We start from the raw sequence: 15,524 nt of genomic DNA, 5'->3' as shown, positions 1-15,524 counted from the left end.
TCCAAATTGCTCTCCAGAATGGCCAGATTCTTTCACAGCTCCACCAACAATGTATTAGTGTCCCGGTTTTCCCACATCCCCTCCAACATTCATCATTATTTGTTCCTGTCATCTTAGCCAATCTGACAGGTGTGTAGTGGTATCTCAGAGTTGTCTTAATTTGCATTTCTCTGATCAGTAATGATTTGGAACATCTTTCATATGAGTGGATATAATTTCAATTTCATCATCTGAGAATTGTCTGTTCATATCCTTTGACCATTTATCAATTGGAGAATGGTTTGATTTCTTATAAATTAGGGTCAGTTCTCTATATATTTTGGAAATGAGACCTTTATCAGATTTAACTGTAAAAATATTTTCCCAATCTGTTACTTCCCTTCTAATCTTGTTTGCATTAGTTTTGTTTGTACAGAAACTTTTTAGTTTGATGTAATCAAAGTCTTCTATTTTGTGATCAATAATGATCTCTAGTTCTCCTGTGGTCATAAATTCCTTCCTCCTCCACAGGTCTGAGAGGTAGACTATTCTCTGTTCCTCTAATCTATTTATGATCTCATTCTTTATGCCTAAATCATGGACCCATTTTGATCTTATCTTAGTATATGGTGTTAAATGTGGATCCATATCTAATTTCTGCCATACTAATTTCCAGTTTTCCCAAAAGTTTTTTTCAAATAATTAATTTTTATCCCTAATGTTGGTATCTTTGGGTTTGTCAAAGACTAGATTGCTATTGATGTACCTTTTTTTGTCCTTTGTACCTAATCTGTTCTACTGATCGACTGGTGTATTTCTTAGCCAATACCAAATGGTTTTGGTGACTGCTGCTATATAATATAGCTTTAGATCAGGTACATCTAGACCACCTTCATCTGACTTTTTTTTTCATTAGTTCCCTTGCAATTCTCAACCTTTTATTCTTCCATATGAATTTTGTTGTTATTTTTTCTAGGTCATTAAAATAGTTTCTTGGGAGTCTGATTGGTATAGCACTAAATAAATAGATTAGTTTAGGGAGTATTGTCATCTTGATTGTATTGCTCGGCCTATCCAAGAGCACTTAATGTCTTTCCAGTTATTTAAATCTGACTTTATTTTTGTGGCAAGTGTTTTGTAATTTTGCTCATATAATTCCTGACTTTTCAAGAAGTTAATTTCATATCTTTTGACCAATACTGAACTGGGGAATGACTCTTATTCTTATAAATTTGAATTAACTCTTTTGTAACTTTGACATGAGACTTCTATCAGAGAAATCTGATATATAGATATTTTCACTGATAATTCTTTTCTAATTTTAACTGGATTGATTTTGTACCAAAACTATTAAATTTTATATGATTAAAATGTATCATATTCTATGATACTCATTATCTTTTTTTTGTTCATGAATTCTTTCCTATTGTTATATATGAAAGGTTAATTTTAAACTTTAATTGCTTATCATATCCTAGGCACAATGGAGATACAAAGACCAAAATAAACTCTTAAGAAACTTCTAATTGAGGATGTGTCACATGCATAAATAAGTATATACAAGACACACAGAGCTGATGGAAAATAATTCAGAGGGGAAGGATCTAGCAACTATAAAGACATGAAAAGATTTCTTCTTAAAGAATGGCATTTTATTTATGTCATGAAAGAATCCAAAGATTCTAAGAAGCAGAGTTGAGGAGGAAACAAATTCTAAGTATGAAGGATAGTCAATGCTAATGCATGGGGAATGAGAAATAAATTATCACATACAAGGAACTACAAGTAGGTTGATATTGTTGGACATAGAGTGCTTGGAGGACAGTAAAGTATAAGAAGAATTTAAAAATAGGAAGGACCGGGATATAAATAATTTTAAATGCTAAAAGGCTTATATTTTATCCTGGAGATAATGGAGAAATACTGAAGGGGAGTAAGAGAAGGGAAGAAAGTATTGACATAGTCAGATCAATGCTTTAGGAAAATCATTTTGGCAGTTGTATGGATAATAGTTTGGAGTAGGGAAAACCGAGGGGAAAAGAACAATCAGAAGGCTTCTGCAATAGTTCTACAGAGCAATAACAACTCTGCATAAGAGTATCTGTGAGTGAACAGAAGGCGGGCAAGGGTGTGTACATGCATATGTGTGTGTGTGTGCACATGTATGTATATATGAAATGATGCCAAGGTACAAAAGACAAAAGTAAAAAGGATGAGTAAGGTTGGGAGCTAACCATGATGCCTGTAATAAGGAAGTTTAGAAAAGAAAAATTAAAAAATGGGGGTATATAAAAAAAGTGTAATGAATTCTATTTTGGACAAGTTTAGTATGAGATGCCTACTAGATTTCCAGTACATAACTTTTTCCTCTAATGAAGAAATATGAAATCAAAATTGTCTATCTTTTGCCCAAATAGCTGAGGGAGCATGCAATAGTGAGTAAAGGCAGAGAAAAAGAGAATTAAATGTTAACTGTGATATTAATGAAACAAATTTAATCTGTACCTGGAGAAGAAAAGGTAAAGCATTTCTCCAACAATATTGTGTAAAAAAAAAAAAAAAAAAAAACAGAAAGAAGCACAGGCTAAATTAGGTAAGTAAAATTAAAATTTGTGTAATTTGCAAACTGGTGATTTTAGGATGTAGAGTCATGAATCTTGTTTTTAAAGAAACACATTTCACCAGTTACTTTTACATACTCATCTTCCCCTCACCCAAACATACACATAAACAACAGAAATCTCAATTTTCAACTGTAAAAGAAAAAGTAAAGATTTATTTGCCACATAAGGATAGCAAGGTTGCAAATTGATAAGCATAAAGGATAATAAAACTGGAAATATTTGTACTTACGTGGTTGAGTTGGGGAAAAAAATCATTAATGTCCTATTGTAAATGTACATAACTCTTACCTGTAATTCGGTTTTCAATTTCCCCTTGCATCTGAAGAGAATCTACAAAAATAGTCCTATTTCCAATGAATCGTGCACATGCAATCCCCCTGTAGGGCTGACAAAACCCATCTTCATGATAATCATCCCTGTGAAAAACAAAAATGGAAATTTTAAATAAATTCATATTCATATATGTAAATAATTCAGCTTCTTTAAAGGAGGCAGAGAAAGTAAATAGAAGATGTGGAAAATGCAGATAGGAAAAAAAATTAATTCTCAACATGTTGTTTTTTCCCCTCACATGATTATTACAAAAGTTCTTATGAGAAAATGAACATAATTCCAAAATAAGTTAATTCCTAGAAAGATTTCTTTTGCAGTTGTTATTAATCTAAAATCAATTACATTAACTTACATATTAATCTCTGTGTAACTGAAATAAGAAGAAAACTAAATAAATATTTTTGAATACCTACTAGATGCTAAACAATCTGCCAGCACTATAGATGAAACAAAAAAAGGATAAAATTTTTTTCCTAAAAAAAAATACACTCAATTGTAAGCTACTTAAAATAATTCATTTAGTATTTATTATGAAATAAGGACTGTAAGAATTAAAAGGAGACCAAGATTATATTAGTGATAAAAACAATTAGTTAACTTTGCTCTCAGAATCCTCTCATTTATCTTAATTTCTATAGTAAATGGCACTTAAATTTATTTAAGTGAAGAGTAATAGCAATTTACATAAAGTAATATAAACAGAAGAAAAGCAATCACTGGTGGACTCTTTTGCCTGACACCCCATGTGGAAATTGTCAAATTTCATTATACTGAATTTGTTAAATCTGTTCCTTTAGTTAAACACTTTACATTAAGAACTGACTCAAAAGCTTTGTTCTTGTTTTAAATGGCACTTAGATTCCACAAAAGGCCAATCTAAAGTTACTTCAAGCAGATGTATTAATATTACTTTCTGATGGGGAACAAAGAAGAGGTGGAATCAAAAGTTTTTAGGAAGTTGGTCCCTCTAAGTCCTTTCTATTATAGTTTCATGTTTAAAATTATTTTGCTTTCCAATGGATCTTGAATCCTTCCCACAAACATTAGAGAAAATTTTTGAGCTGAGAATATCATTTATTTGTATGATGTTAATAGGAAATTCACATTCCATGAATTCAAATGAATAAATATTTTCACAAAAACAACATTCAAACACTGAAATTATTAGAAATAGTCACTGATTTGACTTCTATGTAATGCTTTCTCCTTAGTATGCACTATCCCATCACTTCCTATTCCCTTTTTTAAAGTGAGTCTTTTCAGTGTAAAGAAACTAGAGAATAGATAATCTAAATAACAATGTTGATGTCAATAATATTTAAATGACCTAGCACTCAAGTCCATTAATTACTATTTGTATCAAAAAACATCAGTACATATAGTGATAGATTTTTTTTCTCCCCTTTTCTTTATAGCTTTGTGGCTGGAAAACTGCTAATTGAATTTTAACTATAACTATAACTATTTGACATTAAAAGTACTTTGTACTTTCCATAGTACTCTTGCCTTTCCACTTTTTTTAATACCTTTAACCTCTGTACAAAATACTCTATAATCTAGTAACAAAGTGTTTTCACAGCCTGTCCTCTATTGGGCTTCTCTCTTGGCATTCCTTGCTTCCTTCAAATCAGCTAAAAAGCCACCTTCTTCAGGAAGCATTTGATTGCTCCCAGTTTCTCCTATATTTGATTTAAGAAAGGTACAGAAGATCACAAATGGAAAATGGATGACAGAAATGATGGTAACACCAATTATAACAATTTCATCCCCCAGTTAAACCAAGGTAAATTAAATGCTACATAAAATCCAAAAGAGGCAAAAGCTTCTTAGTGAGCAATTTGACTTACTAAATAGAAAGATATAGTTGCTAAAGGCAACTAGATGCATTTGTAAAATCTTATGAAGGATGATTAGAAGTATCATATCATAAAATCATCACAGAAGCAAAAGAAGTAAAAACCAGTCTAATGAAAACTTGGTAAGATATACAAGTAAAGTCATCCTAAGGGATTTCAAAAATGGAAGTGAAGAGAGGGCAACAAACAGAAGAAAAATGGAAAAGATCTGCCAAAGGTATAACAAAATAATTCATCAAGGATAATGAAATCCTGGACCAGTTACTTAACCCTAATTGCCTCAAGAAAAAAAGAAAAAGAAAAAGAAAAAAGAGAGGGTACTAAGGGAAGTGAGGAAAGGAAGGAAACAAACATTTTTGAGTGTTTTGAGTGTGAGCATGTATGATGCTAAGTGTTTTATTAATATTACCTATTAATATTAGGGCAATAAGTATTATTATTAGGGCAATAAGTATTATTATTAATTAAAGTTGGTTCAACTGAAGCAGACAGAAGCTAAATTATTTTCCCAGGATCACATAATTAGTAAGGGGAAAGGATACCTTATCATATGAAATGGATGAGGGAGATAGTGGTAGAAGGCATCTGGGTGATATGAGATGAGGAGGAAAAGAGAAACTTCTGAGAAAAGGCTTCATTTTTTTTCCAGTTCAAAAAAGAGAAATAATTTTTACTGAGAGGGTGGTGGCAGGGGGAGTCATAGGAAATTCAAATAGAGATGAAAAGGTGGTGCAAATGCTAAGTGGAGTAGAACTTTAATTAGGGAGGTGTAAAAGGATTGTCTTACTGCCATAAGGTCCCGTTTGACATTATGCAACATAAATTTATAATAGACTGAGTCAGCTTGATTTTGTAGTTTTCTCTAGTTTCAATCAGAGGCACTTCTTTAGGATGTAGTGAGTGAGTGGTGGGAGTTATTCAACACTGAGGTTGGGCAATATTGGTGATGCAATAAGGAGGCAATGGATTTGAGTATTGACAGTGGTGAGTTGAATTGATTCAGTAAGAGGAAGAAAAGAGTGTGAAGTTTGTTTAGCAGTGATAGATTAGGGAAGAACTGAGGAATGAAGAGACTGAAGATCACAGTTAGAAGAACAACACTGGGATTGTGAGGCAGAAGGAGAATTGGAATGACAATAGATTGTGATTAATAATGGAGTTATTTAGTTAATATTGAACTGAGTTTTGTTAATCTTCTTCCTAAATCTGAGTTTATTTTATATTTATTTAAGTGAATTATGAGCATATTAAGATTAGTACTGTGGGGGCAGCTAGGTGGCACAGTGAATAGAGCATCAGCTCTGAAATCAGGAGGACCTGAGTTCAAAGTTGGCCTCGCTGTGTGACCTTGGCAAGTCACTTAACCCCAATAGTCTCAGAAAAAAAATAATAAAATAAAAAAAAATTAGTACTGTGTATAGGTATTAATTTCTTCAAACCTCTTCTTCTCATTCAAGTTTGATATCAAGATTCCAATTAAGTTTCAAGTGATAACCTTACCTTTGATATATTTATGTTCATTGTGTTTTATTGTAGAATTCCAAGATATTGTAAGCATTACTTTTATCCATTGGTTCAATATTGACTTCTGTACTTAAGCTTTGTATTTAAGTTTTTGAGCTTCAAGTCTCTATCTATTTATTCTTTATGTATTTTAAGAATTCTACACTTATTGAATCTGGGTGACATTTTAATATCACTGGAGAAAAATTCCACAAGACAATAGAGTTTTTCTTTCAATATAGTCACATAAGTGTGATGTCATCCATGTTCACATCAAATGATTAATTAATAAAACATTTTGGTTTGATTTCTTTATTTGGAAGTTATGCTTAATTTTACTCAGGAGAGATAAAAATAGAATAAAGGTTGGGCAAAATAATTTGTATCTTTTCATTTCTCCTTAGCAAAATTAAATATAGTCATACTGGGCTTAAAGTGTCTCCTTCAAATCACTAATTGTTCTTGATTATTGTGTTATGAATTGTTTTAAACAGATTTCAATGTGTATTTCAACTACTCTTGTGTTCTTACTATATTTGCAACCATTTTACAAATTTGTCTTCCATGAATAAGCCATAAGTGTGTAACTGAATCAAAAACTTTATGATAATAACTACAGTTTAAGTTGCAATGTGCTTTCAAGTAGATTGTTCAATAATAGGTTGCTCCTTGTAACCTTGGTAGTTTTTTTTTTTTTAAACAATTTTTTAGCTTATCAGTCAAAATGCTATTTTTGCATGCTTATGGTTTCTGGTGATACTAGCATATAAATACTTTTTGTATACTTCATAATAATGCTCTCCTATATCTGGAAGGATATGTAATTTTTCTCAATTTTGGGTTTTATATATATGTCATTCTCTCTTAAGAAAAGTGATATCACTGAAAGGAATCTAGTAAAGTGTTCTGCTACAAATTTATATATCACATTGAAAAAGTCTCTAGCAGCTCTTCCCTTGAGCCATCCTAGGTAATCGTTAAAAATGGTGAGGTATTCTCTTGATCCAGAGAACCCCACAAAATCATGCAAATCAAGGGGCTCAAATCTCCGGGTCCACTTCAAGAATACCCGTGAAACAGCCCAAGCTATCAAGGGCATGCATATCAGAAAAGCTACCAAGTATTTGAAAGATGTCACATTGAAAAAACAATGTGTGCCTTTCCGCCGATATAATGGTGGAGTTGGCAGATGTGCTCAGGCTAAGCAGTGGGGTTGGACACAGGGTCGGTGGCCGAAAAAGAGTGCTGAGTTCTTGCTGCATGTGCTTAAAAATGCAGAGAGTAATGCAGAACTGAAGGGTTTGGATGTGTATTCTCTTGTCATTGAGCATATTCAGGTTAACAAGGCCCCCAAAATGCGATGGCGTACTTACAGGGCTCATGGTCGAATCAACCCATACATGAGTTCTCCTTGCCACATTGAGATGATCCTTACTGAAAAGGAACAAATTGTTCCTAAACCAGAAGAGGAAGTTGCTCAAAAGAAAAAGATATCCCAAAAGAAATTGAAGAAGCAAAAGCTTATGGCACGAGAGAGTAAATATGACAGTGCAAATAAAATGAAATGAAATGTTACACTAAAAAAAAAGAAAGAAAAAAAAGAAAGAAAAAAAAGAAAGAAAAAGTCTCTAGCAGCTCTCATTTTGTACTTCTTCGGATATATCCTGCTTCATTTTCAACTTTTTTAATGTGTATTTTTTATGTATGTCTTTCTCTATTAGGTTATCAGCCCTTTGAAGGCAAAGACTATTTTTCTTTTTTATAAGTTCTGTAGAATTTAGTATAATGACAGTCACATAGCAAATGTTTAATAGATACATAATAGTTGCTTGTTTGTTTCAGAGATCTCTTGCTTCTCATTTCTTATTGTAAGAAACATCATGTTAAATTGCTTATTTTGATTCCTTTCATCACTTTGACCTATGAAGTAGTACTTTCAATTATTGCTTAAGGAAATTTAGAATTTCTTATATATTTTTTGGTTTCCTTTTCAGTTTCTTAAAATGTTTTTGCTTTTAACTGCCTTTATTTGGGTAATATGGCATTCATTCTAAAAGTGTCAGTTAGATATGGATGTAAAATTCCAATGTCTTTCTACAATAGATTTCTCAAGATACTTTTATAATGTTCCTTACTTATACACCCTTTTCTTCCATGGATCTTAATATGACAATGGCTGCCATATATAAAACATGCAGATCTAAAGAGGGTGTCACGTTTTCTGCCAGATACCTGGAAAAATGTATATATTCAGAATGGCTTCAACAGATATCACTTTTTTGTTTTAATTTATTTTGTTTTGATCTGCTTGGTCTTCTAGGTTTATTCGTGTCATCTCACTCAAAAAGTTTTACAGAGTTCCAGTTTAACTATGCATATCACCTTTCCAAAATAATTTGAAATGTCAGGATTGTTTTTGTTTTCTATTTCATTAATAGGTAAGATTTACCGAGTTGGCATTAGAGATTATCAGTGACCTCAAAATCTTCCACTATTCCCATTTCATCTCTTATTTTTTAAAATCTTGGCTTAGGGAAGAAGTTGTTTGTTATAATGAGGAGCAATAATTAGGAGGTAGTGCAATAGATATAACAATGGACAGAACACCAGAATCAGGAAGATGAGTTAAAATATAGCCTCATTCATTTAATTGTTGTTTTACCACAAGCAAGTCACTTAATTTCTCTGCCTTAGTTTCTCATTTGTAAAATGTGAATTTTATCTATCTTTCAGGGTTATTGTGATGATCAAATGAGATAATATTTATAGAGTGCTTAGCAAACTTTAAAGAACTATAATAATGCTGGCTACTATGATGGTAGTATGTGTCAGTAATATATTTAGTTTCTCTATGTTAGTGCAACCTAAAGTGCCCTAAAACCCTAAAATACCTTATTTTATAGGATATTTTAAAAATGTTGTAGTTATATCTTACCTTTTTATTATACCATAATCTCTTCTGTATCAGATTGAATATTACAGTAGGTTTGAGTAGGGCCAGCTATGCTATAATTTCTATTACTTAGATTCAAAAAAGTAGATTCATTATATTCACTGGAAAGCTTATTCAATCAGTGGTATCACTAGAACCCAATTATCCAGTTTGAGGATTTCAATAAGGCATTCACAGCTACGATAGCAATCCCAGGGCCCATAACATACCTGCTTTTTATTACCATAGGCAGCATTTCTTTACTTTGTTGATCTCCATTCTTCACCCTTCTCCAAGACTTGGATGAAGAGTGATATTTTCAGAATTCTTCTTTGGATGTAGCAAAGTAAAAGAAACATAAGACAGTATAGCAACAGAAATGAAGAGCACCCAAGTATTCAGTAACAGTAAGGAGATGGTCATAAAGAGAAAATAGGGAACCCTATTAGCACAATATTTAGGACTGGCAACTCTGTCACCTATTACCTAGATCCAAATCATAGCTGTAGAATAGAAAGGAATGGTCTCAGTCACCATAAAACAGAGGCACTACTTGTGTAAGGATTAGAGAAAAAAATCAAGAGAACAATGACTGTACTTTTCCTCATACCATACCACCTAGAAAGAATGCCTAAAAAGAAAAATTGCTGAGGAAAATAATTCATTAAAAATTAGAATTGAGCAAATAGAAGCAAATGATTTTTTTGAGAACTCAAAAAACAATAAAACAAAATCAAAACAATGAAGCGGAAAAACAATATAAAATATTTCATTAGAAAAACAACTGACCTGGAAAATAGATCCAGGAGAGATCATTTTAAATTGCCATGATCAAAAACAACAACAACAAAAAAGGCTAAATATAATTTTTCAAGAAATTATCAAGGAAAATTAGCCTGATATTCTAGAACCAAAGAATAAAATAGAAATGGAAATTATCCACTGATCACCTCCTGAAAGAAATCACAAGATGAAAACTCCAAGGAATATTATAGTCAAATTCCAGAATGCCAAAATCAAGGAGAAAATATCACAAGCATCAAGAAAGAAATAATTCAAGTATCATGGATTTACTAACAGAATAATACAGATGTAGCAACTTATACATTAAAAGACAAATTGGAATATGATATTCAAGAGAGTAATGGAATTGGGATTACAATCAAGAATTATCTACCCAGCTAAACTGAGTGCAATCCTTCAGAGGAAAAGATGAAATAGAGGATTTTCAAGCGTTCATGATGAAAAGATGAGAGCTGAAAAGAAAATCTGATTTTCAAATACAGAACTCAGGATAACTATGAAGTAATTAAGAAAGAGAAATCATAAGGAAATTAATAGACTAATTTCCTACATGAGAGAGCAATATTTATAACTCATAAGAACTTTCTCATTATTATGGAAGCTAGAAGTGTATATATATATATATATATACATATATATATGCATACACATGAATATATGTATATCTATATATATCTATATATATGTGTGTAACTGGGATATGTAAACAGAGAGAGAGAGAGAGAAAGAGAGAGAAAGAGAGAGAGAGAGAGAAAGAGAGAGAGAGAGAGACAAGAATGTAAAGGTATAATATCTAAAAAAATTAAAATTAAGTGGTAGAAGGGGAATGTACTGAGGAGGAAGAAGAGAGAAAGAAGTGAAAAGGCATGAATTTTCTTCCATAAAAGAGGCAAGAAAAAGCTTTTACAATGGAGAAAGAGAAGGAGAAGAGAAAGGGAATGAATGAACCTTACTTTCATCAGAATTGGCACAAAGAAGAAATAGCATACATACCCAATATGGATTTAGAAATTTATCTTACCCTGCAGGAAAGGGAGGGGAAGAAGAAATGAGAAGGGGGAGAGGGATGGAAGAGAGAGCATATTTGGGGAGGAAGTAAACAGTAGCAAAACCTTTTTAAGGAACAGGAAGAAAGGAAAGAGATCATATAATATTAAGTGGGCTAATGCAGTTAGTAATTATAGTTGTGAAACAAATTTTAAAGCAAGTTTCTCTAATGAAGAGCTAATTTCTCAAATGTAGAAACAACTAAGTCAAATTAATAAAAAGTCATTTGCCAATTGATAAATGATTAAAAGATAAAAACTACACAAAAAAGAGTATAAAATCATGTTTGATCTAGCAATACCAGGCATGGTCACAAGAGATTTTTTTTAAAAAGGAAAAGGACCTATATATACAAAAATATTTATATAAGCTCTTTTCTCATGGAAATGAATTGGAAATTGAAGGGAGCCCATCAATTGGGTAATGGCTGAATAAATTGAGATTTATAATGGATTATAATGGAATGCTACTGTTCTATAAGAAACGATAAGCACGATGCTCTCAGAAATTCCTGGGAAGTCCTCCATGAGCCCATACAAAGTGAAATGTACTGTGTACAAAGTAATATCAATGTTGTGAGATGATCAACTCTGAATGATTTTTCTATTCTCATTAATACAATGATCCAATATTATTTTTAAGGATTTATGATGCAAAATGCTATTCATAACTAGGGAAAAAACTGATTATGCCTAAATGTAAATTAAAAATTAATTCCCTTTATTTAAATTTTATTTTTCTTAAGGGATTTTTGACTTTTATACAAATAATTTGTGTTATTTTACTTGTGCCTTATCATGTGGATGGAAGTAGAGAATCTGGAATGGCAAGTTTTACAAGTAATGTTAAAAAAAAAAAACTATTTTATGTATTGGACTACCTGCCATCTAAGGGAGGGGATGGGGGAAAGGAGGGGAAAAGTTGGAACAGAAGGTTTTGCAAGAGTCAAAACATAATAATAATAATAGTAAACTGTTTTATGTGTAACTGGGATAAATAAAATAGTAAAAGAAATAAGACAAAAAAATTCTCAAATCTTTCAAAAAAGAAAAAAGAAATTATGAGGAGAAATTTACTAATATCCTAGAACCAGAGGACAAATTAAAAATTCAAAGAATACACTGATCACCTCCTGAAAGAGATCACAAAAAGATACCTTCCAAGAACACTATTTGGGCTACAGCCAAATTCCAGAGGTATCACATCACAGAAAAATTATTGCAAGCAGTCAGAAAAAAAGAATTCAAATATCATGGAGCCAAAGTCAGGATAACATAATATTTAGCAGTTGCTGTATTAATTAGATCAGAGGGCTTGGAATATGTTATCCAGAGGACAAAGAAGTAAGGATTAGAAACAAGAACCTCTTACCCAGAAAAACTGAGTATAATTCTTCAGGGAATAAATAGACATTGAATAAAATAGAGAACTTTCAAACATTCCTGATGAAAATGTCAGAGCTGACTACAAGATTCAAGAGAAGCATTAAAGGGTAAACAGGAAAGAGAAATCATAAAGGATTCAATAAGGTTAAGCTGCTTACATTCCTGCATGGGGAGATACTTGTAACTCCTAAGAACCATCATTTTTAAGCAGGCAGGCAGGAAGGAATGAAGGAAGGAAGAAAAGAAGGAAGGATTAATTCTGCATTGCCCAACTGATTAGTTGGGTCCCCAGTGATGCAGCTATTCCTTCACACAGATATTGTTTGTTCTTCATTCTCAAAGAGCATCATGACACATCCAGAGAAACAAATGAAGGAGTCTAAATGCAGATCCAAGCACATTAAAACAAACAAACAAACAAACTTTATTTTTATTGTTTTTGTTGTATTGGTGTTTTCTTTTACAATATCATTATTGTATATATTTTAATAATATATTAGCCATACTAATATAGGAATTTGTTTTGCATGACAGCAAATTGCTTGTTTTCTCAGTGAGTGGGAAGAAAAGGAGAGAATTTATACCTTAAAAAACTTTTAAAAACAAATATTAAATTTTTTTCACAAAATAAAATATCATATTTTTTAAAAGGTAATTAACAGTTTGATAAAAAGACATAAAATACTGAAGAAAATATTTCCTTAAAATTCAGGATTAGTGAAATGGTAAAAGAAGTACAAAATCTCAATGAAGAAAATAGCTCCTGAGAAGTTAGAATTAGTATAAGAAGTTAGAATTGGTCAAAGGAAAGGCTACAACAAAAACAATAAAACAAAATCAAAAAATGAAAAAAAGAGAGTAAGAAAAATCTCATAGGAAAAACAACTGATTTGGAAAATAAATGGAAAAGAATTGAAGTATCTGAAAGCAATAAATCACAAATATCACATATTAGAAAGATTTAAATTTAAAATTTAGAAAGATTTAAATTTAAAGACTTCACCAGTTACTTCCTGAAATAAATCTCAAAATACAAACTCTCATAATATTATTGTCAAATTCCAGAGGTCTTTTTTCCCCATTTAAAATTTTTTGTTTCATTGTTTTTGATGTAAGCTTTCCTTTAACCAATTCCTAAGTCAAGGAGGAAACACTGCAAGTATTCAAAAAGATTAAATTCAAACATGATGGAGACATAATTAGAATCTTCCAAAATTTATTAGCTATCTCTATAATAGAACAGAGCTTGGGATAATATTCCAGAGGCAAAGGATCTAGGATCACAATAAAGAATAACTTATTGAACCTAATCTAAAGGAGAAAGGAAGAATGGTAATTTAATGAAACAGAGGACTTTCATAAATTATTAATGAAAGGATCAGTTTGACATTCAACACAAGGCTCAGATGATAAAATGTGAATGAGAAATCTTAAGAGATTTAACAAGGTTATATATTTTGAAAAAATCCCTATGTTATATATAACCACTGTGAACTTTATCATCATTAGGTCAATTAGAAGGTGTCTACTTAGATAGAGGGCATGAGTCTGAGTCTATTGTGTTGGAATCATCTTGAAGAGTGAAAAAAGAAAGAAGAGGAAGACTGGGGAAATAATTTCATCAAAAAAAAAGAGGTCCACAAAGAGAATCTTTTACAATGGAGGGCAAAATGAGAGGGTAGGAAATGTTTGGATGTCATGCTCATTTGCACATCCTTGGTTCAAGGAAGGAAGATTACACACAGATATAAAGGAGGGGAAAAGGCTAAGAGAAAGTATGGGAGATAATAAGAGGGATGATAGATTAAAGGAGGCAGTGATCAGAACAAAACAATTTTTTTTACAAAAGGATGAGGTAAAAAAGGGAAGGATAAATAGAAGGTAATAGGATAAAGGGAAACACAAAGGTACAAATCATTATTAAGAATGTGAATATGATAAATTCACCTATAAAATTGAAGAGGTTAGCAGATTGAAGTAGAAATGAGAAAACGAACAATATGTTGTTTGTAAGAGATGCACTTGAAACAGAAAGACACATACTAAATTAAAATAAGGAGCTAGAGCATAATATATTATGCTTCAATCGGAATAGCTCAGACAAAGCAAAAGTAAAAATAGACCTGATTAAAAGAAATAATAAAAAATATATATTTTGCTAAAAGGTACCATAAAGTGAAAAATTTTAGAGGGGTGGCTAGGTTAAGAAATAGAAAGGGAAAGTAGTAGATAGAAGTAAAGTAGAATCCAGCTTCTTAAACAACCACATAGGGATTTTTTAAAACAATTAAATGTAAATTAAATAACAGTACCTTTGACTGATATATACTAATATATTTATGCAAATTTTTAGACATTTAAAAAGAGTGTTATGTAAGTTTCACTAGGTCTTTGATAATGAAGTAGATCGATGTCCCTCAAAATGCTGGAACTTGTCTTATAAATTTGTTCTTTGTAAAATGTGAGATTATATTTCCAAATGATAAAAATTTGTTTTTATTGTAAAATAAAATAAAATAAAATAAAAGGTACTATAAACAATCACTATCAATACTGAACAGATATGTATCAAATGGCACAGCATCCATATCTTAAAGGAAAAGCTGAAAGAGTTGCAGGAGGAAATAAATGGTAAAACTATACTAATGGAGGACCTAGATAAATCTAATAAAATAAATAAAAAAGAAGGTAAGGAGGCAAATAGAATTTTTTAAAACCCAGAAATGCTACACCTCTCGAGAATACTGAATGGGAACCTAATAAGGATATATATTTGTTTTAGTTGTTCATGTTCACAATCACTATGTATTTGGATACAAAAATGTCACAAATAAATGGAAAAAAAATAGAAATATAACAAATGATCTTGGAAACAGAGATTAAAAATTAATTAGAAACTAAATAATCTAATCACAAAGAATAAGTAGTTCAAAAAACAAATTCTAAAAATAATTATTAATTGAAATAAAAATACAAAAAAAGAGCAAAATGCCAAAATTTGTGTGATGCAGCCAAGGCAGTATAAAGAGGAAATTTTCTATCAAAATGAGTATATTATTAA

The 15,524-nt window shown here is 31.2% G+C and overlaps 1 protein-coding gene across 8 annotated transcripts in view; it reads right to left on the bottom strand.

The window, feature by feature from the left end:
• ROR2 (receptor tyrosine kinase like orphan receptor 2) overlaps positions 1–15,524 on the bottom strand; it is a 241,264-nt gene that overhangs the window by 22,377 nt on the left and 203,363 nt on the right. For all 8 annotated transcript variants that reach the window (XM_074280663.1, XM_074280667.1, XM_074280665.1 and 5 more), the window contains one exon: positions 2,892–3,019. In XM_074280663.1, the coding sequence (XP_074136764.1) occupies positions 2,892–3,019 (128 nt within the window). The remainder of the gene's footprint in view (positions 1–2,891; positions 3,020–15,524) is intronic.

Source organism: Sminthopsis crassicaudata, chromosome 1 (assembly GCF_048593235.1).
Source record: "Sminthopsis crassicaudata isolate SCR6 chromosome 1, ASM4859323v1, whole genome shotgun sequence".
NCBI lineage: Eukaryota > Metazoa > Chordata > Mammalia > Dasyuromorphia > Dasyuridae > Sminthopsis > Sminthopsis crassicaudata.
Note: the sequence above shows the minus strand (reverse complement) of the source record. Positions and strands in the feature narration are given on the sequence as shown.